Raw genomic sequence first — 23,894 nt, forward strand, 5'->3', positions numbered from 1 at the left:
TTATATTTTAAAGACATGTGTCAGATATGTGATTGTAGATGCAAAAGACAACAGACAGGCTTGGTTAAGGTAAGCATTGACTTTTGTTTAGAGAAATACACCACCCTACGACATGACTACCCACTACAAACTATTTTTAGTTAGAAAATTTTAATTTCAGGTCATACTGTATGGTTACTTGAGGTCTCTGAGTTTGTATGGCCACCATGCAGGGCTCACCTGATATTGTCAGGTTTAGTCTGTGGCCCCTGTTTTGATCCACACTCCCCCCTTTTGGTCATAAACCAGTCTGAAGGACGCATTGATGACCTGTCCTTTGGTTGGATAATATAGTCTCATGGTGCTAGGAAGATTCATCCCTAGGTAGTCTTAGAGTCCGCGTTTGGTTGAGCAGGGGTGGACCACTGGGAATGGAACAAGACTGTAACCTCCGACGGCATTCAAAGCCAAATTATTATTATTTTTTTGATTGATTGATTTTAGTGATAGAGGGGGAGAGAGAGAGAGAGAGAGAGAGAGAGAGAGAGAGAGAAACAGGGACACCAGTCTGCTCCTGTATGTGCCCTGACCAGGTTGTGAACAGGACAACACTCTAACCAACCGAGCTATCCAGCCAGGGCTAAATGATTATTCTTTAAAGAAAAGAAAAGAAAAGGTAAATGGAAGACAGGTCTCATGGGCCTTTATTAAGAAAAACACTTTGGATCTTTTTTTACCCTATATAAGCTATTATGATCCAAGTTTTTTGCTGTCTGCTTTATTTCTGTATATTTTGTTTCTAGTATAACATTTACTTGTAGTTTGAGGACACACAATACACATTTTTAGTTTATATAATTTGATCATGAGATGAGTTTCTGTTTACTTCTTATTGGAAGTACTTAAGTGCTGTTACTAACCTGATTTCCACACGTTGTTCAGTTGGAAGTTGTAATTTTAAGGTTTAATTAGGGCCAAGAGGTTAAGAACACAATGCTGTAAATTATTAAAATTACTCTCTAAAATTCCACAGGCCAGGAAGACAGTAAGTTTCTTAAGTAAATTTCCTTTGCCTTGGCAGTAGCTATAAAGGGCCATGATTATATCCACCTTCTTTGAACTATTCTTAAAACACATCCCTTTTTTTAGCAATAGCATTTCTTTCAAAATAGAAACCATATTAGAGCATTATTGATAATACAGAAGTTATCTTATACACCTTTAGCAATTATAATAATAGTTGGATTATATACACAAGGTTTGAAAAAAGCCTAAAGAGCCTGACCAAGTTGTGGCTCAGTGGATAGAGCATTGGCCTGGGATGCTGAGGACCCAGGTTCGAAACTCTGAGGTCGCCAGCTTGAACGCAGGCTCACCAGCTTGAGCACAGAGTCACCAAGTTGAGCATGAGATCATAGACATTACCCCATGGTCCCTGGCTTGAAGTACAAGGTCGCTGGCTTGAGCCCAAGGTCTCTGACTTGAGCAAAGGCTCACTGGCTCAGCTGGAGCCCCCTGGTCAAGGCACATATGAGAAAGCAATCAATGAACAACTAAGGAGCCACAACTATGAGTTGATGCTTCTCATCTCTGTCCCTTTAGTCTGTCCCTGTGTCTTTCGCTCTTAAAAAAAAAAAAAAAAGCCTAAAGAACAAGTGTAACTATTATTATTTTGATTAACATTAGCAGACAGGTAAAGACAAACTAGTCAAGTTCCGCATTAAGTTGTACGTACACAGGACTTGTCAGTGTCTTCAGAAAGCTGTCTCTGATGTCAGCTGCTTCTCATCATCTGCTGGGGGAGGCACCAGTTACATTTGTGGTTAGGCACCTGATAAGGTTCCTTCTCACAAGGCTGGAGCGTCTTTAATGTCTGTTTCACTTTCTTTTTTTAGATTTTTTTTTTTATTGGTTGATATTTGGAAAGATGAGGCGGGGGAGAGGGGAAGAATGAAAAAGAGGGCAAGCTCAGGGATTTGAAGCAGCAACCTCAGCATTCCAGGCTGACACTTTATCCGCTGCGCCACCGCGGGTCAGGCTAATGTCTTTTTCAATTAACAAAATTCACCTGGCTTCAAGTCCTGGTCTTTTGAAGTCTTCATCTGCCAAGAGCACATGTGAAATGAATTGGTTATTAATTTATTAATTTATTAATTTATTTAAGCTTGTTAGTAAGCCCTTGGCAATAATGTAGAACAGTGGTCCCCAACCTTTTTTGGGCCACGGACCGGTTTAATGTCAGAAAGTATTTTCACGGACCGGCCTTTAGGGTGGGACGGATAAATGCACAAAATAAAATTATGCGACCAGCGTAAAAACTGTGGTATTTTTAAATATAATTGTCGAACTTACAAGACAAGCTTCAAGAGTGAGTCTTAGGCGGATGTAACAGAGGGAATTGGACATATTTAAAAATAAAACATCGTTCAGACTAAAATATAAATAAAACAGAAGTAATGTAAGTTATTTATTCTTTCTCTGTGGACCGGTACCAAATGGCCCACGGACCGGTACTGGTCTGTGGCCCCAGGGGTTGGGGACTACTGATGTAGATTGTCTCCTTTTAGCAAAGAGTTGGTTCATATGTCCCTTCATCCAGATGCATAGGTGGCTGGTGATTATTTCATAAGGTGAAGGTTTAAGCTTACCAAAAGGAGTAGATCCCAGGTTGAGGAGCACTGTAGGGAGAGCTTTTGGCCAAGGGAGAGTAAAAGCTTACTGTAGAATAGGCCAAATATTACAAATGGATTGCATTATTTGCTTAGTAGAGTCCCTTGGTCACTAACTTAGAGGGAATTCCCCAATTGGGAGTCACCCCCCCCCCAATAATTTACCTACCATTAAGGCTGTAGCTCTGCTGCAAGGGAATATCTCAACCCAGTGCAGGGGGTGGGAAGGGACAGTTAATCATAATATATATTTGTACCTCTGAAATGGTGGCACTTGGATAAAGTCCAATTGCCATATCTCAGATACACCCATGGGATGATTTTCCAGGGTTGTAATTTGGACAGATAGAATATCTGTTACACACTTGGAGTTAAAATAATAATATTGCTTAAAAAATCATCTTTTTAGGAACCTATTGCGTTAGCTCATGTACATGTTAAACTTTAAACCCCTGTAGGTAAGACTGGTTTTATTGGGTCCAAGCCTTCTTTTTATTTTTGCCTGGGACAAAGTTTCCCCTTTTTGTTGTCATGTTTTCTATTTCTCTGCAACAGTCCATTGGAACTGTAAGGGAGATTCTTTTACTGATTTAAAAGACAGCAAGGGACATTCTCATGTTTGGATAGCTTGACTATTTAATTGCCTTTTTAAAATTATTATTATTAAATGAGAGGCGAGGAGGCAGAGAGACAGACTCCTGCGTGCTCCCTGACTGGGATCCACCCGGCAAGGCCCCTACCAGGCAGTGCTCATGCTCTGCCCATGTGGGGCCACTGCGCCATTGCTCAGCAACAGAGCCAGTTTAGTGCCTGAGGTGAGAATTGCTGACTATAATATTTTATAGGTCTATGATGATGAGCTCTATGTTCTGGAATTAAAACCTTTTTTATGTGTACAAGTTATTTCTCATTAAAGTATCCCACACTGGGAGTTTTATAAAATTCTTAGAGATTTTATAGCTTGTTTCCCTTCTAGATTCCATTGAATCATGTCAGGTAAGTTTGATTTTAATAAGATATTGGACCATCAATAAAAATTTGGAACCTAATTGTGACAATATCCAGCCAAACCCAGGAATCCTCTAAGCTGCTATGCTTTTAGAAGAGGAAAAGATAGGATTCCTGTGAGTTTGTCAGAGGTAATTAGTAACACCCCCCCCCCCCTTCTTTTTTTTAAGTAAAGGGCAAGGAGACAGAGAGACATACTGCCGCATGTGTCCCAACTGGGATCCACTTGCCAACCCCCATCTGGGGCTGATGCTCGAATCAACTGAGCTACCCTCAGCACCTAGGCTGCTGCTGGAATCTATATGATGCTGGACTCCTGGTTGCATGAAGGGAAGAGAGAGAGAGAGAAGGGTGAGAGGGAGGGGAAGAGAAGCAGATGGTCACTACTCATGTGTGCCCTGACCGGGGACTGAACCCTGGACATCCGCATGCCGGGCCAATGCTTTATCCACTGAGCAAACTGGTCAGGGCCAGTAGCCCATAAATGTGAGATAACCTAAGTATTTTACTGGTGGTAAAAAGAATCCAAGCTTGTCCTAGAATATAAAGTATATTATCTGTGTGTTGGATTAGAGTGAAATCTCTGAAAAATTCAATACTATTCAAATTAGCTTTAGTATCTAACAATATGTGGGGCTCTTCACATATCCCTGGGGTACTTCTGTCCAATTAAATTTATAATCTTCCCTGGTGAAAGCAAAGATGAATTTGGTCTTTTTCTTTTACAGACATGCTCAAAATAATTCTATCATTGAAAAATATTGGCAATCTACTGGAGTAGCTGATAATAGCTTATGTGGATTTGGAACCACAGGATGTCTGGGAATAACTATCTTATTCATAGCTTTGAGATCCTGTATAAATTTCTATTCTTTTCTATTTGTTTTCTTTACTGGAAAGCTAGAATTACAGGGGCTTGTACATGGAATTATGAGTCCCCCTTTTAAGAAATCTTATATAATGGGCTTAATTCCAGCTAGTGCATTGGGTCTTAAAGGATATTGGCAAATCTTCCCAAAATCTGTACAAAGGTCCAAAGTTGCATTGGAATGTCCTCCAACAATTTTTAGTCTCAAGATTATTTTCCTTTCATGGAAATTCTTTTTTAAATCATTGTTTGAAAAAAAAGAAGTAATTGCTTTCCCGATTGGTGCAGTATTAGATTTGCTTCTAAATACATTTTACCGTTCTGGAAAAGATATAGGAACTTCACTGGTTTTAAGAAAATTTTATCCTACTAGGTTAACTGGGGCAGATTTGGTTAGCAAAATATATATTGCCCCCTTAATATACTCTAGTTTGAAAGGGACAGGTTTCGATTAAAAAAACAAACAATTAGTTGATTACATATTGCTACTATTTGCATAGAAGCTTTACTCTGAGGTAGGAAGCAATTTAGTTGGGTAAGATTAAGAACAGATAAAGTAACCCCTGGTATTTATAAGACCCTTAGTAATTTCCCCCCCTTTTTAAAAAAAAAAATTTTTTTTATTCATTTTAGAGAGGAGAGAGAAAGGGAGAGAGAGACAGAGAGAGAAGGTGGGGAGGAGCTGGAAGCATCAACTCCCATATGTGCCTTGACCAGGCAAGCCCAGGGTTTCAAACTGGCAACCTCAGCATTTCCAGGTCAACGCTTTATCCACTGCGCCACCACAGGTCAGGCTAATTTCTCCCTTTTTAATGGTAATTTCAGTTTTTCCTAAATGGTTAGTCAGGAGAAGGGGAAATGCCCCTTCATAGTCCTTTGGGACTATAAGATTACTTATGTTGTTTTTTTTCTTTAATCCCATTTTAGTTTCCTATAATGTTTAAGATGACCTGGCTTTTTACAATAAAAACAGACTTCTCTATACGAGTTTCTTAGCAAACCCTATTTAGTAATTCTGTTGCTTTTGCTCCTAGAAACCAGTAAATACACTGCTCACAAAAATTAGGGGATATTTTATCATTTCATACTCATTTTAAATTATCCCCTAATTCTCACAAAAATTAGGGGATATTTTATTGCTTCATATTCATTTTGAAATATCCCCTAATTTTTGTGAGCAGTATATATTAATTGAAATAGGTCAGAATAGCCAAGATCACATGTTCTACGAGTTAAATTAAATTCCTTTGTGAATGCATTAGGGTACCAGATAACACCAGGGAAATCTTTCAGGAAGGTTCCTGTTGGGCAGATAAAATGTATTATGCTCACTTTGTTAAAGATGGCGCTGCCCACGTGAGGCCATCGCCCAGGTGATATTAATGTGTGTTGAGAATCCTTGTAACCTGGGGCTTGGTTTTGGGATTAAGCCTTTCCCACCCTTTTTGATGTGGGGTGGTACAATCCAATCATGCCTCAGAGAAGTGACTTTGTATTAGAGACTTCCCTATTTTGTATATTGGATTAAGGGTTTGGATTTCTACACTATAAAATGGGATTGGAGCGGGAGCTTGTGCTCTTGGTTCCTGGGATGATCAGCATGAGAGACCAGAGGGAGCAGAGCAGAGAGCAGAAAGAGGCCATGTGGCCAGGAGAAGCAGCTAAGATGGCGGAGTGCTGAGTGAGATGCCAGTTTGTGTAGAGTTTGTATCTGGGATAAGGAAGGAGATGGGGAACAGAGGTGAATAAGGCTGGTGAGCTAGAAACCTTTGATTCTAGGAAACTCGGATAAGTCAGTAGCTTTGTGAGCACTGAATGTGACTGGGTTTTGGAGCCCAGTGTGTATTTTTACTTGCCCGCCGGGTGCAAGCTAGAATTAAAGACTATGGCCCATCAGTTTTTGGCTCCGCTGTTTCTTTACCGACTGTCCGAATCCAATGCGAACCTGCATGGACCAGGCTGCTCTGATGGTGGCCCTGGCCATGGCTTCTGGCTTTACAGTTCCTTAATTCTATTCTAGTCCAAGGAACATTCACAATTGCTGGTTCCCTCTGCCTGACACCAGCTTTTCTTCAAAGGGAGCTGCTAGAATTCCTGTTTACTCTTGTCTGAATTCCTATTCTTATTTTCCTCTAGATCAGTGGTGAGTGGTAGTGAAGGAGACAGAGAAGAGGAGGGAAGGAGGCAGGGGAAGGTGAGTCCAGACAAGGGAGGTCAGATGGCAAATGCAGTGGAGAAGCTGGAAGAGAAGAATGGGGTGTTGGCATTCGTTAGCTTCAGAGGCCTTCTTTAGTTCAGAGACAGTCTCTAAAAGAATTTTTTTAAAGACTTTATCTGTACTCCTAGAAGCTTCTATTTCTAATCAATATGTGTTTTACATTCATTCAGTATTAACTTTAGACCCTGCATTTTCTAGTTGAGCACGCAAAAAAATTAATTTGGTGGTATCAGAAGTTCCCCACTTTAGCCATTTCAAGCTGAAATTTTTCCATCTGTAGATACTTGCAAGTTAACCTGCAGGATTATTAATGGGAGAATGGTGTTCTTGGGGTTTGCCAACCTTAGAGGTATGATTTCCCATGTTAATTTTAGTTTTCTTTGTATATCTATCTGCAGAGTCTGAACAAATTTCTAGGGATATTGTGTAGTGGGTTCAAGTGTGCTGCTTGTGGCTTGAGCTCCAAGGGAATTTCATCTCCCAAGTCATCTCAACCCTCTTACGTGTCTGGGTTTCTCTCCCTGGCTGCCTAATACAGCTGTGAGGACTCAGAGCGCTAGTGTCAAGCCAGTATCCGTGGCCACCATCACAGCCACCTGGCCCATGCAGGTTCGCATTAGATTCGGACAGAAGGTAATGAAACAACAGAGCCAAGAACTTGTGGGCCATTACCTTTAATTCTAGTTTGCTCCCGGCAGGCAAGTAAAAACACACACTGGGCTCCAAAACCCACTCATTCAGTGCTCACAAAGCTACTGACTTATCCGAGTTTCCAGAATCAAAGGTTTCTAGCTCACTAGCCTTATTCACCTCTGTTCCCCATCTCCTTCTCTCTGCACAAACTGGCTTCTCCTTCAACTCTCCGCAATCTTGGCTGCTTCTCCTGGCCTCCTCCATGTGGCCTCTCTCTGCTTCCTCTCTAATGCTAATCTCAGGAACCGAGAGAGCAAGCTGCGGGTCTGCCCCAGTTTATAGTGTAGAAATCAAAACCTTTAATCCAATATACAAACAAGGAAGTCTCTGATACAAAGTCACTTATCTGAGGCATAATGGGATTCCTCATGAGAGTGCACCACCCTACATCAAAAAGGGTGGGAAAGGCTTAGTCTTAAAACTAAGCCTTGGGCTATAATGACTCTGCCTGCTTACAGCCTGTCTCCCCCACACATAATATAATCATGCCCATCCCAAGCAAGAAGGGCAACTAATATCACCTGGGAGACAGGCTTCCACGTGGGCAGTGCCATCTTTAACAAAATGAGCATAATATATATATTTTATCTGCCCAACAGCTAGGTAACCAACGTTTATGTGCACCTCTCCTGACGAGTCAATTATTTACAGTTAAATTTGGAAGTCCCTGTGGGGCGACTTACATATCACGAGGAATGAAAAAGTTCAAATTCGGTCAAGACCTCTTACATTAAAACAAGGAGGTCCTGCATTCTAAGATAAACTCACCCAAGTTCACCAGATGCAAGACAAGGATCGGTTAGGATATAATGGGCCCTGCTGATAACAAAACATGGGTCTGAGCTGCAAGGTGGTCCTGGGTGGGTGTAATGCCGGTGGCTGAAGCCAGGCAGGTTCACATTGGATTCAGGCAGATGGTAGAGAAACTGTGGAGCCAGAAACTGTTGGTCCATTCCCGTTTAGCAGTCTCACAATGGCAGATGAGCAAACAGGCAGGGGAAAACTGCTCAGGCAAACGAACAGCAAAATGACTCTGCACAGTGGCGGGCAGTCGGGCAATCTGCAGTCCACCATCGTGAGGGCAAGCACCATCGCCTTACATATGTGTACACATGTGGTGCCGCCATGTGCTCCTGCACTATAACAGGCAAAGTACAAGCCAGCAAGCCTAACACAGCTGTTCTCCCAAAATGGGCTTCTTTGGAATCCGCCACAGTATGCCAATTAAATGTCAACGTAAGAACTTTCCAAACCTGTAACAATTTTTTGAGTTAATTTGAGCCAAACTGTCAACAGTTGCTGAGAAGTCTCAGCGGATTGGGAGAATGGTAGTTTCCCCACTTATTTTATGCATTAGAATCAAAGGGGAAGATGTAAGGGGGTGACATGAAATTAATTGATGATAGATTGGGGAGGTGGGAGAGAGCAAAACAGTGAAATCTCTGCGATTGGATAAAAAGTAAAAATGTATACACTGAAATTTCTTTTACATAGGCAGGAATAAGATAGTTAATAGTTAACAATTAACATGATAACAACAATGGAGGGGTGGGTTCCAGGGTGTGTCTGGGAGGGGCCAACTTGGGTATAAGATCAACTTTCTCTTGCTTAGAGCTGAGAACAAATCTATAAAAGGGTCCAGGTTCCCTTAAGATTTGCCCCCACTCTTTAGCTGCCTGGTCTTCCCACAGTCTTCTGTTGAAATACTAGAATCAACTCATACTTGCCTCATCCCACCAACCCCTCCACAGGTGACAAGCTTGGTGGGTTAGGGCATCTGAGGTCAGGAGGACAACATTAGTGAGAACCTCCTGTGTGGGAACGGGCTGTGAAAACACGCAGAGTTAGGATAACAATTAGAGACAAGGCACCCCAGGGCAAAAGTCCTGAGCAGACATGACTCCAGGGGCCTCTCTGACCCTGTGCTGGAAACAGTAGGTGCTGGAAACAGCAAAACAGCAGGATACGATTTAGAAACAAAATGTTTAGGTTCTCAGAACAGAGATTAGAAGTCAGCATGCTCCTTGTCCTTCATTTCCTGAAAACGTCTTCTGTCTGCTTCCTTGAGTTATTTGTACTGGCTAATAAATATCTGAGTAAGGCTGGGATGAGGGTCCTTCGATCTGCTGACCAGGACTATTGCCTCCCTCAGCCCCTTGGTGCATTTCATCTGGTCTCCAAGTAGTTTTTGTCACTGTGACAAGTGGTGCCCCATGTGAGGAACAGGAACCAAACGACAGGTTTGCTGCTCCAAGTAGTCATTGTCTCTGCGGCACCCTGCTTGAGGGGTCTGCTGTTGGTCAGGAGCTCAGCACAGGGAAAGTGGCCCCTCCTCCAGAGCATAAGCCCTCAGCCAGTGTAGGATACTCCAGTTCTGCCTCTCCCCAGAGAGGTGAACAGCAGGTTTAGATTGGATGGAGCCGACAGTCCCCTCTGCAGAAGAGGAGCCCCTGGTCTCAGGGAGGAAGATTGAGTTTTCCACTGGGGCTGACTGTGACTTTCCCCCAGCAGGTGACTAAGCCCCTTGACTGGTCCCAACAATAGGCTCCAAAGAACTCACACTTTGAACTCTAAGCCCCCCTCTCTTTCTTTTTTGGAACTTAGCCTTATGGGGTGTAGGGCCAGTAGCTGTGGTGGTCACAGCCGCCAGGCACATGCAGATTCCCGTTAGATTCGGAAGATGGTAATGAAATAGCGGAGCTAAGAACTGGTGGGCCATTTCTTTATTCTAGCTGGCACCCAGCAGGCGAGTAAATACACACAGCGGGAGAACACTTCCCTTTCCATTCAGGGCTCCAAAAGCCACTGACTTTCTCCTAGTTTTCCTAGAATCAAAGGCCCCCAATAGTTCAGCAGAGCTCATAAAGCCCCTCACCTCTATTCCCTTTCAACATCCCACCATCTTGGCTGCCTGCCTCTTCAACAATGTGGCCTCCTAGCTCCTCCTCCTCCTAAAACCTTTCAGCTTGACAGTCCCTCCTCCAGCACACATTAGCATAACCAAGCCCTTTCCCAAGCATGAAGGTAATTAACAGTATCACCTGGGCAATGCAATCACGTGGTCAGAAGTCATTTTTAACAATAAAAGTGAGCAAAACCAAATAACACAAATTTTATAAACTTATTTGCCCAACATGGGGCAGGGTATCCAGGACTTGGGCTGGCAGACGGTGAGGCTCTATGTCGTCCAGTGTGTGTGAGGAGCTGTGTGGGCGCTGATCACAGAAAACAGAATTTGCCTCGCTGGGTTTGGTGCCTGACAAGCTCTCCCTTTGGATATGCTGCCAGTAACACTAGTTGGGTGCTGCTCTGATGTTGTCTGTAGCTGGCCTCTGGATGCATTGGTTCTGGGCCTCTTAGGAGGGAACTGGTGCAGCCCAGTGTAAGACACTGCCCATGACGGGCCCTCAGCATCCTTTTTGGAGCTATGAGTGATCCAGAGTTTGCAGCTGCCTCTGCTGGGCTTAGGTGCACATGGAAGGACCAAGCTGCACACCTACGCTGGCTTTTACCAGCCCCGGAACTGGGGAAAGACAGCAGAAGACCCTAGGTTCCCTGAGAACCACCTCTGCTGCCTCTGTCTGCTGGCTGCTTGTTAGGCTCAGCCCCTGTAAAAACATCTGGTAGAGTATACAAGCTGGTGCTAAATAGGCATCAGAGAAGGTGGTGGGTGTGGCTCCCACCCCAGGGCCCCAGGTGTCCTGAATTTTTTCTCAGAACTCAGTAGGGTGTGACTACTATGAGTCGGGTGGGTGTGGCCTCTGAAACCCAGAGATGGGGTCTGCCCACAGTCGCCGGGGTCCCCAAACTTTTTACACAGAGGGCCAGTTCACTGTCCCTCAGACCGTTGGAGGGCCGCCACATACAGTGCTCCTTTCACTGACCACCAATGAAAGAGGTGCCCCTTCTGGAAGTGCAGTGGGGGGGGGGGGGGTTGGATAAATGGCCTCAGGGGGCCTCATGTGGCCCGCAGGCCGTAGTTTGGGGATGCCTGGTCCAGACAGTTTCTGCTGGATCTCCTGTGAGGTGGAAACTCCAGTCATATTCTCGGGAAGGTGGGGGGAATAGCTCCAGCCTCAACCAGACAACTGAGTCACCCCCTGAGTCTTTTCAGCCCCCTGCTTCCTGGCCAAGGCTGCTTGTTTCTCAGCAGGGCCCAATCTCCACAGGGTGGGGTAAGAGAGGTTCCCGAGGGTGGGGCAGTTGCTTTCCCCCAGGCTGATGCCGCACAGAGGGGACTGCTGCACCCAGGAAAGATGGCAACTGCACTATTAGAGAGTGATTCAGCACAGGGGTGGCTGTTCCCTGACCGTGTCTCTCCCCACACCCACCAGTCTCACACTCTCCTCTTGGGACTCCAGTCCTCTCTGCCTTTCCTCCATTGGAGCCCAGGGTCAGTGGCTGTGAACGAGATTTTTCTGTGTTGGCCCTTTAAGAAAGTGCCTGCATCTCTGTCTAGCAGTTAGAAACCTTGTCCTCTCTTCACCTCCAACTGCCATGTGGGCTCTGTTACATCCTAGGAGACAGGCTACAGCAGACACAAAGTGAATTTTATAAGTTTTATTGCAGACCTGCACAGGGACTGCAGGCAACCCATGCAAGGGAGCACTGCAGCCCCCCAAACCTGCGCAGGGACTGCAGGTAACCCACACAGGGGAACTCTGCAGCCCCCCCAAACCTGCGCAGGGACTGCAGGCAACCCATGCCTCCGAAGAGACTGGAGCACTGCAGCCAACCAAACCTGCGCAGCCAACAAACTGCGCAGGGACTGCAGCTCCGAGCTTCTAAAATGGCTCCTTTTTATAGGGTGGCTATCTAGGATGAGCAAGCATCATACAGAAGCTGATGTGGCTGTTAGTCATTGGCTAGGGAGGTCGTGCGCAGTTACAGGGGGGTATTACTCAGTGGAGAATTTCAAACATAAACTTCTGATAAGGGTCTCTAACTCAATGCAGGATGTTGCTGAACTCTTTGTTCTCAGCTTCACAGGGACCTTGTACACTCTTGGCAGCCCCAGCATGTCAGTATGCCCTGAATCTAACAGGCTCCTCTTCTAGGCTCTGGGGCTCTAGGTTGGGGCGCCCGGCCTGAGGCTTAGGACCCACACCTCAGGGCGAACCTCCCTGCAGTGAGTCCCTCCGGACCCTCAGCCACTACTCGCTCCTGGAAGCAGGGGGCAACCCTTTTTGCATCTCCTCCCTTCCTACCAGTCTCAGTATAGCTTCTGTGAATCCTTGGTTAGGAGACTGTTGGGCAGATAAAATGTATTATGCTCACTTTGTTAAAGATTACGCCACCCACGTGGAGGCCGTCACCCAGGTGATATTAATGTGTGTTGGGGGCAGGCGGTGGGCAAGCAGAATCCTTGTAGCCTGGGGCTTGGTTTTGGGATTAAGCCTTTCCCACCCTTTTTTGATGTGGGGTGGTACAATCCAATCATGCCTCAGAGAAGTGACTGTATTAGAGACTTCCCTATTTTGTATATTGGATTAAGAGTTTGGATTTCTACACTATAAAATGGGGACGGAGCGGGAGCTTGCTCTTGGTTCCTGGGATGATTAGCATGAGAGAGCAGAGGGAACAGAGCAGAGAGCAGAAAGAGGCCATGTGGCCAGGAGAAGCAGCCAAGATGGCAGAGTATTGAGTGAGAGGGCCAGTTTGTGCAGTTTGACGCTGGAGAAGGAAGGAGATGGGGAACTGAGGAGAATAAGGCTAGTGAGCTAGAAACCTTTGATTCTAGGAAACTCGGATAAGTCAGTGGCTTTGTGAGCACTGAATGTGACTGGGTTTCGGAGCCCAGTATGTGTTTTTACTTGCCCACCGGGTGCAAGCTAGGATTAAAGACTATGGCCCACCGGTTTGTGGCTCCGTTGTTTCTTTACCGACTGTCCGAATCCAATGCGAACCTGCATGGGCCAGGCTGCTATGATGGTGGTGGCCCTGGCCCTGGCTTCTGGCTTTACAGAGACTCTTCTTCATTTAGCCTGAGTTGGTTTTTCAGGATGATTGTTTAGTTATAACTCCAGTTTGGTACTGGGAGGAGGTGGAATTTCTTTTGATGGAGTTTTGTTTGTTCTTACTCTTGGGGTATGTCTTTGTCTCTTCAGTTTGGTCCCACACTCTGTGTTTATTTGTATATGTATTCAGTAGATCAGCCACATCTGGTTTTGAAAGAGCGACTTTATATAGAGCAGGTTCTCAACCTTTCTAATGCTGTGACCCCGCAATACAGTTCCTCATGTTGCGGTGACCCCAAACCAAAAAATAATTTTGGTGGCTACTTCATAACTGTAATTTTGCTACAGTTATAATTCGGAATGTAAATACCTGATATGCATTATGTATTTTCCGATGGCTTTAGGCGACCCCACTGGGGTCGCGACCCACAGGTTGAGAACCACTGATATAGAGCGTGTCCTGTGGGGCCAGTGCACACTTCCTTGGTCGCCTGAGCCAGGTGTTCCAGGAATGTGCCTTCTGTGGTTGTGTGTGCCTTCCTGTTGAAACTGAGCCTTGATTGTTGCTATCGCATCAGTGGGTGGGGTTGACCCTCAGGCTTACTGGCTGTGAGGACCAGTTAAGTCTACAGTGAACAAGCTGTCGTGCAGGGGCTGTCCCCAGGGAGCAGAAGTTGCTTTAGCAAGGCTCTGGTGTCAGGCAGTGGTGCTTATCAGCTTGTGACTGGAGGGGCTCTGCACATTTCAGTGGCTTTTTTGTGCTGGGCTTTAGGTGCTTGGGAGAGGCTAAGATGCTATGCTAGCCAAGGCTGGCTGCTACTTATTCTAGGCTTGGGACCATTTGATGGAGTCTTTGATGTGAGCAATGGCCAGGTGCCACTTGGTCTCGGTGTGGGGCGGCTTAGTTGGAGCAATGTTGCAAGCCAAGCCTGGTCATTATTTGTGCCAGGCTTGGGGCCACTTGGCAGGAGCTATGATGCAAGCTGAGACTGGCTACTGCTCATGGAGTTTGTGGACCTTTGGCAGAGTCTGCACCGCAAGCCTAGGGGGCTGCTATGAAGAGGTGCCAGCTAGGTGAGCAGGTAGAGTTGGGGCAGGGTCTCAGGGCAGATGCCAGGCAGGGTGTTGGTGTTAGCTAGGCTAATGAGGAATGGTAGGTTTTGTACCTGCCCATGCCAGGCCAGCTGGGTGTGAGGAGAGCTGAACAAAGGAACAGTGAGTGGTGCCTGCCAGCATTTCCACCCCCTGAGAATTTCAGTCCCTGCTCTTCCCAGCACTCATCCTGATGTTAGTCGACTGAATTCTTCCCTCATATGACCCAGGCTCTTCTCAAGCTGCTGCCTCTGTACCTGAGCAACCTTGTGCTCGAGCCCTTTAAGAGAAGCATCTGTTTCCCACAACCCTTTGTCTCTTTGGGACGTAGTCCCTGCTGTTTTTCTTCGTTGTTTTTTGTGAGAAACAGAGAGGAAAAGATAGGGACAGACAGACAAGGAAGGAAGAGAGATGAGAAGCATCAGTTCTTCATTGTGGCTCCTTGGTCTCCTTAGTTGTTCATTGATTGCTTTCTCATATGTGCCTTGATTGGGGGGCTCCAGCAGAGTGAGTGACCCCTTGCTCAAGCCAGCGATCTTAGGCTTTATGCCAGTGACCTTTGGGCTCAAGCTAGTGACCATGGGGTCATGTCTATGATCCCACACTCAAGCCTGCGTCCCTGCACTCAAGCTGGTGAGCCCGTGCTCAAGCCAGAGGAGCCTGCACTCAAGCGGGGACCTTGGGGTTTCTAACCTGGGTCCTCTGCATCCCAGTCCGAAACTCGATCCACTACATCACTGCCTGGTCAGGCAAAGCCAGATGTTATGAGTACTCCTCTTCCTGGCTCAGGTACTCTGGGCTAGGGAGTCAGGTATGGGGCTTGGACCCCTTGCTCATGAAGGGGTCCTCCAAAGCCTAGCTATCCTCCCTGTTTATTAATCTTCACACTGTGGGTGTGGGACCTGCCCAGTCTGCCTCTCCACCCCTTTCACCTGTCTTGATGTGGCTTCTTTATATATCCTCAGTTTCAGGAACTCTGTTCAGCTAGTCTTTCAGTGTTTCTCAGTGATAGTTTATAATTTAGTTATAATTTTCATATGTTCATGGGAGAAAGTGAGTTCAGGTTTTACCTACTCTGCCCCTTGCTGTTGGAATTTTGAAAGGGATTGCACTGAATATGTATGTTGTTTTGGTAGTGTAGACATTCTAACAATGTTAGTTCTTCTGATCCCTGAGCATGGAATATCTTCATTTTATTTGTGTCTTCAGTTTCTTTCATCATTGCTTTATAAGACCTGTTCAGTGTACAGGTCTTTGACCTTAATTAAATTTGTTCCTAGGTATTTTATTCTATTTGATGCAATTGTAAATTGGATTATTTTCTTAATTTCTCTTAGGAAATTTCATAACTAAAGACTTTCAGGAAGAAAATATAACTAGTAGGTGATAGAAAGGTTTAGATACTGGAAGCATGCTAGATTACCAAGGGAACCTGGGAACCTGGTGGCCATCTTTAGTCCGTGGAGTACCATCATAGCCTCCCCCGCGCATCCTGCATTGGCCTCCAGCAGACGCTGACTCTAGACGAGGAGACTTATTGTTGTGTTTTTATATTTGTAAATGGGTTTATGCAGAGGGTGATTTGACAGGAAGGCATTTATAGTTTCCTAATCAGGTTTGAGACTATTTCCTGCTGGGTTCTAATACTGTCTTTAATGTTATGTTATCTTGTTGATACACAATTTAAAATAGAATAATAATTTGTGTTCATTTTTTTTTTTATAGGTTGCAGAACTTTTATTCCAAACTGCCCAAAATGCGGGGATCAATTTTGACACTGTGTGTGGAGTACCTTACACAGCTTTACCATTGGCGACAGTTATCTGTTCAACCAACCAAATCCCAATGGTCATTAGAAGAAAAGAAACCAAGGATTATGGTAAAATGAAAGTAGCATCCAGATCAAGTTGACATGTCACTGCATGCTGCTGGGAGTTTCTGTTCTAGGCCCGGCTGTTTTACCAGTCGCCTTGGCTGTTCTCCATGTGCCCTCTCAGTTTTTAGGTTTTGTGGAATTCGTTAACTGTTGCTATGAGTCTCCTTCCTTTAGAGCAGTGGTTCCCAACCTTTTTTGGGCCGCGGACCGGTTTAATGTCAGAAAATATTTTCACCGATCGTCCTTTAGGGTGGGACAGATAAATGTATCACGTGACCGAGACAAGTGTCAAGAGTGAGTGTTAGATGGATGTAACAGAGGGAATCTGGTCATTTTTTAAAAAAAAAAACATCGTTCAGACTTAAATATAAATAAAACAGAAATAATGTAAGTTATTTATTCTTTCTCTGCGGACCGGTACCAAGTGGCCCACAGACCAGAGCCGGTCCGCGGCCTGGGGGTTGGGGACCACTGCTTTAGAGTCCAGGAGTGAAAAGGCACTGAAAAAAGTGCTGTGTTTTGCACTGTGTCTGTGAGATGCAGCATTTTCTCCAGCCCTTCTCCTGTCAGCACAGTGTTCTAAGAGTACTCTCCTGGTATGTTTATATTTAAATTACATGAAGAAAAACGAATGAATAAAATTACTCAAAGCAATAGAAATGCCACTTAAATTCTTAATGAAGATAGTTTTTCCATGGGTCCGTGGCAATAGGTAATCAGGTGGGTGTGTTAAAAATGGGGTTGGTTAAAAACCAAATCAATCTATTAAACATATTGGAACTGACTTTATAATTGATATTAAGGATGTAATGGGTTTTTTGTTTGTTTTGCTTTGTGTTGCTGTGATAGTATTTCTGTTATATATTTTTAAAGTATCCTTATCATTTATAGATGCATTCTAAAAGTATTTATGATAAAATCATGATTTCTGGAGAGTTACTTCAAAAAACTATGAGGGGAGGAAGAGAGCGTATAGCTGAAACAAGGCTGACCATGGGTTGTTAAATGGTTAAGTGCTGTATTTAGGGGTGTTTGTTAAACTATTTTGTCTAGTTTTGTTTGTTTGAAATTGTCTAACTGTTGGCCCTGGCCAGTTGGCTCAGCGGTAGAGCGTCGGCCTGGCGTGCGGGGGACCCAGGTTCGATTCCCGGCCAGGGCACATAGGAGAAGCTCCCATTTGCTTCTCCAGCCCCCCTCCTTCCTCTCTGTCTCTCTCTTCCCCTCCTGCAGCCGAGGCTCCATTGGAGCAAAGATGCCCCGGGCGCTGGGGATGGCTCCTTGGCCTCTGCCCCAGGCACTAGAGTGGTTCTGGTTGGGGCAGAGCGACGCCCCGGAGGGGCAGAGCATCACCCCCTGGTGGGCAGAGTGTCGCCCCTGGTGGGCGTGCCGGGTGGATCCCGGTCGGGCGCATGCAGGAGTCTGTCTGACTGTCTCTCCCCATTTCCAGCTTCAGAAAAATACACACACACACACAAAAAGAAATTGTCTAACTGTTAAAAATAGGAAAACTTTTTGCTGCTTGAAGTCACATTGTTTTATCTCTATGAATCTACCCATAAGGAAACTATTATTTCTATTTTCTTATTATATGTCTTTAAAATTATTTCTTAGAATAAGATTATTAATTTTAAACTATGCTTATAAATACTCTCAGTCTTGTGTTCTAGTTCGAGCTGACTCAGGTACACGTGCTGGTTCTTCAAGGGCCGGGAAGGAGTTGAGAGGGAGGAATGGAAAAGGGCGAAGGTGGTGCTGGCGAGAAACGTTCACCAGTTCATTTTATGTTTCAGAAAGACAAATTTGGTAGCAGGGAAATATAAAAATGAGTTTGCAGCCTGAGTTATTTACATGTTGTAGATCAGGGGTCCCCAAACTTTTTACACAGGGTCCAGTTCACTGTCCCTCAGACCATTGGAGGGCTGGACTATAAAAAAAACTATGAACAAATCCCTATGCACACTGCACATATCTTATTTTAAAGTAAAAAAACAAAATGGGAACAAATATAACATTTAAAATAAAAGAACAAGTAAATTTAAATCAACAAACTGACCAGTCTTTCAATGGGAACTATGCTCCCCTCACTGACCACCAATGAAAGAGGTGCCCCTTCCGAAAGTGCGGCGGGGGCCGGATAAATGGCCTCAGGGGGCTGCATGTGGCCCGCGGGCCGTTGTTTGGGGACCCCTGTTGTAGATGATTTGAAAATAGTGTGTCTTGGGGGTTGGAATAGGAAAGTGTGTTACATTGTATTATAGTTCGTAAAGTGGTGTGCTTGGTCTAAATGGTTACTGAGTATTTTCTCTCCTGAATCTGTGTATGCAAAGGCCAATTTTCTGACTGATCTCGAAGAGTGAACTGGGTTTTTTTTTAATGGAAAAAGCAATGATTTCATTGGGGATATTGTGTTATTCGTTGTTTATCACTTTTCTTACCTAGGTTATCTTGCTTTAAGAAACCCCATATTTGAAATTGATCATAAACATATTAAGTGGTTTTTATTTACAGTGCAAAATAATTTGCTGGTTTTACTATAAATCCTCTGTATGTGTAACTAACAATTTTGGGATACAGAGACACCGAATAAAACAGTTGAAGATTCATTGAAGTAAAGTAGCTCATCAGAAAATAAGATTTAGATTATCTCTTTCTTTATAAATACATGCCACATTTATTTTGTAAGCTGCATCTTGAGTTGAATGAAATATTAAATTGGCATCATTATATTCTTTCTTGCCCAGGTACTAAGCGTCTTATAGAAGGGACTATTAATCCAGGAGAGAACTGTTTGATCATTGAAGATGTCATTACCAGTGGGTCCAGTGTCCTGGAAACTGTTGAGGCCCTTCAGAAGGAGGGCCTGCAGGTCACCGATGCTGTGGTGCTGCTGGACAGGGAGCAGGGGGGCAGGGACAGGCTGCAGGCGCACGGGATTCGGGTCCACTCAGTTTGTACATTGTCCGAAATGTTGGAGATTCTTGAGCAACAGAAGAAAATTGATGCCGAGATGGTCGAGAGAGTGAAGAGATTTATTCAGGAGAATGTTTTCGTGGCAGCCGATCAGAATGGTTCTCTCCCATCTATAAAGAAAGCACCTAAAGAACTCAGCTTTGGTGCACGTGCAGAGCTGCCCCGGACCCACCCAGTCACAGTGAAGCTTCTCAGGCTCATGCAAAAGAAGGAGACCAATCTGTGTCTGTCTGCTGACGTCTCAGAGTCCAGAGAACTGCTGCAGCTGGCAGACGTTCTAGGACCCAGCATCTGCGTGCTCAAGACTCATGTAGATATTTTGAATGATTTTACTCTGGATGTGATGAAGGAGTTAACAAATCTGGCAAAACACCATGAGTTCTTAATATTTGAAGACCGGAAATTTGCAGATATAGGAAACACAGTAAAAAAGCAGTATGAAGGTAAGTATTTCTCCGGAATCTGCAAGAATCAGAAACCCAGCATAGACTGAAGGAGAAAAAGCTATGTGTTGGCTCACGTCACTGAATAGAACAGGCGGTCAAGCATGGCTGGATCCAGGAGCTCGAGTGCTGTCTTTTCGACTTGCTTTCTTTCTCTTCTTCTGTCAGCTCTGCTTTCTTCCTTCTTTCTCAGGTAGGCACACTCCACATACCTACCCCAGTTCAGTCACTGGAATATAGAATACCCTTAGGTATAGAAGAGCTAAAGGTATAGCTAACATGTTTACTGGCTTAGCTGGGTAATATGCCCAACCCCTGGTGAGGTGAGGTTGTTTACTCTGTAAGCTTCTTAAACTGAGATCTGGTCAAGGGTAGCTCCCCTGAAGAAAATGGGTGTGCTGGCGCCAGAAGACGGGGACATAGGTTCTAGGCAGGTAAAATGACAGAGCTTGGCCCTGGCAGAACACAGTGAGTCTAATATTTGAAGAATGAAAATTGCAGGTATAGGAAACAATGAAAAAATAGTATAAAGTGATAAGATTTATTTTTAGCAGAAAAAATTTGGTTGATAAACATTCTTTTTTAAAAAAACTTATGTTAAATAAGAACTCAGTATATATGTTGGTTTAAAAAGTTGCTTCTCTACCTGTTCTATGCAAATTTCTGCCATATTGTACAGATATAATACTTTTTTTCACTTATTGTTGTATTTTATTTTATCGTGTTGTTAACACTTAACCCTTTGAGTAGTGAATTTTTTTTCATGCTCACTGACCCCCGGGAGTGAGCTATTTTTTCAAAAACTGAAATTAGTTCCAGTTCCAGTTTTATTAAGTTAAAATCATGTTTGTTTGATAACCAATTTATGGAAAGAACAACATACATTTGTTTTTTTTCAATGTTGCCTTACACATTTTTAAAATAAATCGATTGTACTCTGTATGGTCAGGAAGCACGAAGACGTACATGAACGTTCGTACTACTCAAAGGGTTAAAGGCATCTTTTGAGATAACTTTTTTAAACTAATGTATGCATATTCTTAAGCTATTTCTTTAGGACAGATTTGTCTATAAAGGATTTTATGTGCCTAAATGTACAACTTTGAGTAGTTTATTGACTGATGTAAAAGTTATACAAACTTTCTATAGGTTTACATGTAATTCAAAAAATTATTAGGGTTATGCTTTGAGCTTTGTTTTTTGAGAGAGAGAGAGAGAGAGAGAGAGAGAGAGAAACATCAAGCTGCTCCTGTATGAGAGAGAGAGAGAGGGAGAGAGAGAGAGAGAGACAGGAACATCAAGCTGCTCCTGGATGTTCCCTGACTGGGGAATCAAACTGGCATCCTCCGCACTCCGGGGTGGTGTTCCACCCAAGCAAACTACCTGGCCAGGGCTTAGTTTTTATTGATTTTTAGGTTGGGGGGGGTGGTGGTGAGCATTTATTATTCCATTCAGTCGTGCTTTTTTTTTTTTTTTTTTTTTGGTTGCTTCCCCTGTTTGTGCCCTGGCTGGGGATCATACCCACAACTTTGTTGTTTCTGGGTGAGGCTCTTAACCTACCGAGCTAACCTTTCAGCTTTTAAAATGAATACAATTGCCTATTAACATTTGAAGAGTTATAGAGAGGAACAAGTAGAGTTGAAAAATGGTAGAGTTGCTGTGAGATGCTTACAGAATGAAAGTCACCTTCAGAAGAATTTTCAAATGTTGGTATCTTTGAACTCCATAAACACTCACCTTCACTGGGGTCCACTTCTAATTGCATAAGTTTTAAGCTTCAGCCTACAAGGAAAAAGTCTTTTTAATTTTTATTCAGTGAGAGGAGGGGAGGCAGATAGAGAGATTCCTGCATGCACCCCTACTGGGATCCACCCAGCAAGCCCACTAGGGGGCGATGCTCTGCCCCTCTGGGGCATTGCTCCATTTTGCTCCGCAACCGAGCTTTTCTTAGCACCTAAGGCAAAGCCATGGAGCCTTCCTCAGCACCCAGGGACAACTTGCTCCAATTGAGCCATGGCTGCAGGAGGTGAACATAGTGAGAGAGAGAGAGAGAGAGAGAGAGAGAGAGAGATGCAAGAGGGGAGGGATGGAGAAGCAGATGGGCACTTCTCCTATGTGCCCTGACTGGAAATTGAACCTGGGACAGTCTGGGATGAACCTGATATTGAAAAACAGTTTCAGTGTTGTTTATAAATTAAATACAGAACTTGCAAGAGTTCTTTTCTTATCATCTCTCAACTAGCTTCTAGGTTGATGGATAAATTTTTCACACTTAGAACCATCTGTCCACTGAAACACTAAATTTTTGAAGCGTTTTACTGTTTCATTAACATGTTAGTAGAAGACTATTATTATTCTTTGGTATTTTTCTGAAGTGAGAAGCAGGGGGCGGCAGTCAGATAGACTTCCCATGAGCCCAACTGGGATCCACCCGGCATGCTCACCAGGGGGCGGTGCTCTGCCCATCAGGGGCATTGCTCCACTGCAATCAGAGCCATTCTAGCGCCTGAGGCAGAGGCCATGGAGCCGTCCTCAGTGCCCGGGCGAACTTTGCTCCAATGGAGCCTTGGCTGTGGGAGGGGAAGAGAGAGACAGAGAGAGAAAGGAGAGGGGGAGGGGTAGAGAAGCAGATGGGCACTTCTCCTGTGTGCCCTGACCGGGAATCGAACCCGGGACTTCCACACGCCGGTCCGACTTTCTACCGCTGAGCCAACCGGCCAGGGCCTAATAGAAGACTATTTTATATTGTAATTGGTTGGCTGGGCAAAAAGATAAAGGTGTTTGTGTGAAATTTGACAAATGTCTTTTCCCCCCTTCTTCTTAGGTGGTGTCTTTAAAATAGCTTCCTGGGCAGATCTGGTCAATGCGCACGTGGTGCCAGGCCCAGGAGTGGTGAAAGGCCTGCAGGAAGTCGGCCTGTCTTCGCAGCGGGCGTGCCTGCTCATTGCAGAAATGAGCTCCGCTGGCTCCTTGGCCACTGGGGACTACACTAAAGCTGCAGTAAGTGACGGGGACTGGACTGTTACCCTACACATTACAGAGGAAGAAAATATCTTAATATCTTAATATCTGTGAAACTGCTGGAAAAAAATCAGCTGTTGTTAGTGTGACAGTATATTAATACTAGTTGGCTAGAGTTCCCTAATAGTTAATAGCATTTTTATATCTGTAGTGGACACGTAGGAGATTTGAATTGCATGCCCAAGAAACATTGAAACATAGACATTTGGTCAGATATCGCCTGTATGCTTATCTGACCTCTAAGATAGAATTACGTGTTTTTCCCTTTCCCCAGGAGTTGAAGTGAAGAGCTTCTTCCGAGGCATGTGGTTTCTTGGAGCCTCCTCAGTTCTATAGACATGTATTTTCAAGGCAGCAGCCTACATGAAGTGGCTTTTCCCCCGTCCTTGATACTGATTGGTATTGTATGGGAAAGCTCTTAACTCGAGTTCAGACATTGTTTCCTCCAGTAACTCACCCAATATTAGAAGTTCTTATAACACCATACACGGTAATACCCCGCACCCACTGCATGCCAGAATAAAATGAGAGGATAATTACCTAGTTAAAAAGTTTCATAGTTGGAGTCACCTGGAAAGTTAGATCACTTTTACAGATATTTTAAAGACTTTTAAAAATAACGGAAATTTTTACTTTAATAGCACTTTAATTTTTATACAGGAATTTATTTTTCCTTATTTTCAAATACTCTCTGTGGGACTGTGAAGAACTCACATGGTCCTGGAACCAGGTTTTAACCCCACCCCTGAATTTTCCATAAATGTCTGTGATTTCCCAACTCTCATAGCGGTCCGTGAGTCATTCTGGGAGTCTGGGTCTGGCTTAAGGACAACACCTCACTTTCTGGTTGGTAGTGGTACTGCTGGTAAGAACAGGACAGTGTAAGTCTCAGGGAAGAGCCAAATTAGGAAGCCAGACCTTCTAGAGAAGCTTCTGTGAATGTGGAGTAATGGTAAAGAAATGGTGGAGACCCAATTATTAGTCAATGTTAGAGAAGAGGGAAAGCGGGAGAGTTGAGATTTCTTTAGCTCTTGAAAACATAGCTGTTTTTATAGTGTCTGTCCTTGAATATGGAGCACCCTGTGTAGATAGGCAGGAAA

The 23,894-nt window shown here is 44.3% G+C and overlaps 1 protein-coding gene across 1 annotated transcript in view; it reads left to right on the forward strand.

Annotated features, from left to right (window-relative positions):
• Window positions 1-23,894, forward strand: part of UMPS (uridine monophosphate synthetase) — a 54,252-nt gene that overhangs the window by 16,465 nt on the left and 13,893 nt on the right. Inside the window, exons 2-4 of the mRNA XM_066347258.1 lie at window positions 16,210-16,363; window positions 19,102-19,773; window positions 22,598-22,773. Coding sequence (XP_066203355.1) covers window positions 16,210-16,363; window positions 19,102-19,773; window positions 22,598-22,773 — 1,002 coding nt within the window. The remainder of the gene's footprint in view (window positions 1-16,209; window positions 16,364-19,101; window positions 19,774-22,597; window positions 22,774-23,894) is intronic.

The sequence above is a fragment of the Saccopteryx leptura genome, chromosome 8, assembly GCF_036850995.1.
Source record: "Saccopteryx leptura isolate mSacLep1 chromosome 8, mSacLep1_pri_phased_curated, whole genome shotgun sequence".
NCBI lineage: Eukaryota > Metazoa > Chordata > Mammalia > Chiroptera > Emballonuridae > Saccopteryx > Saccopteryx leptura.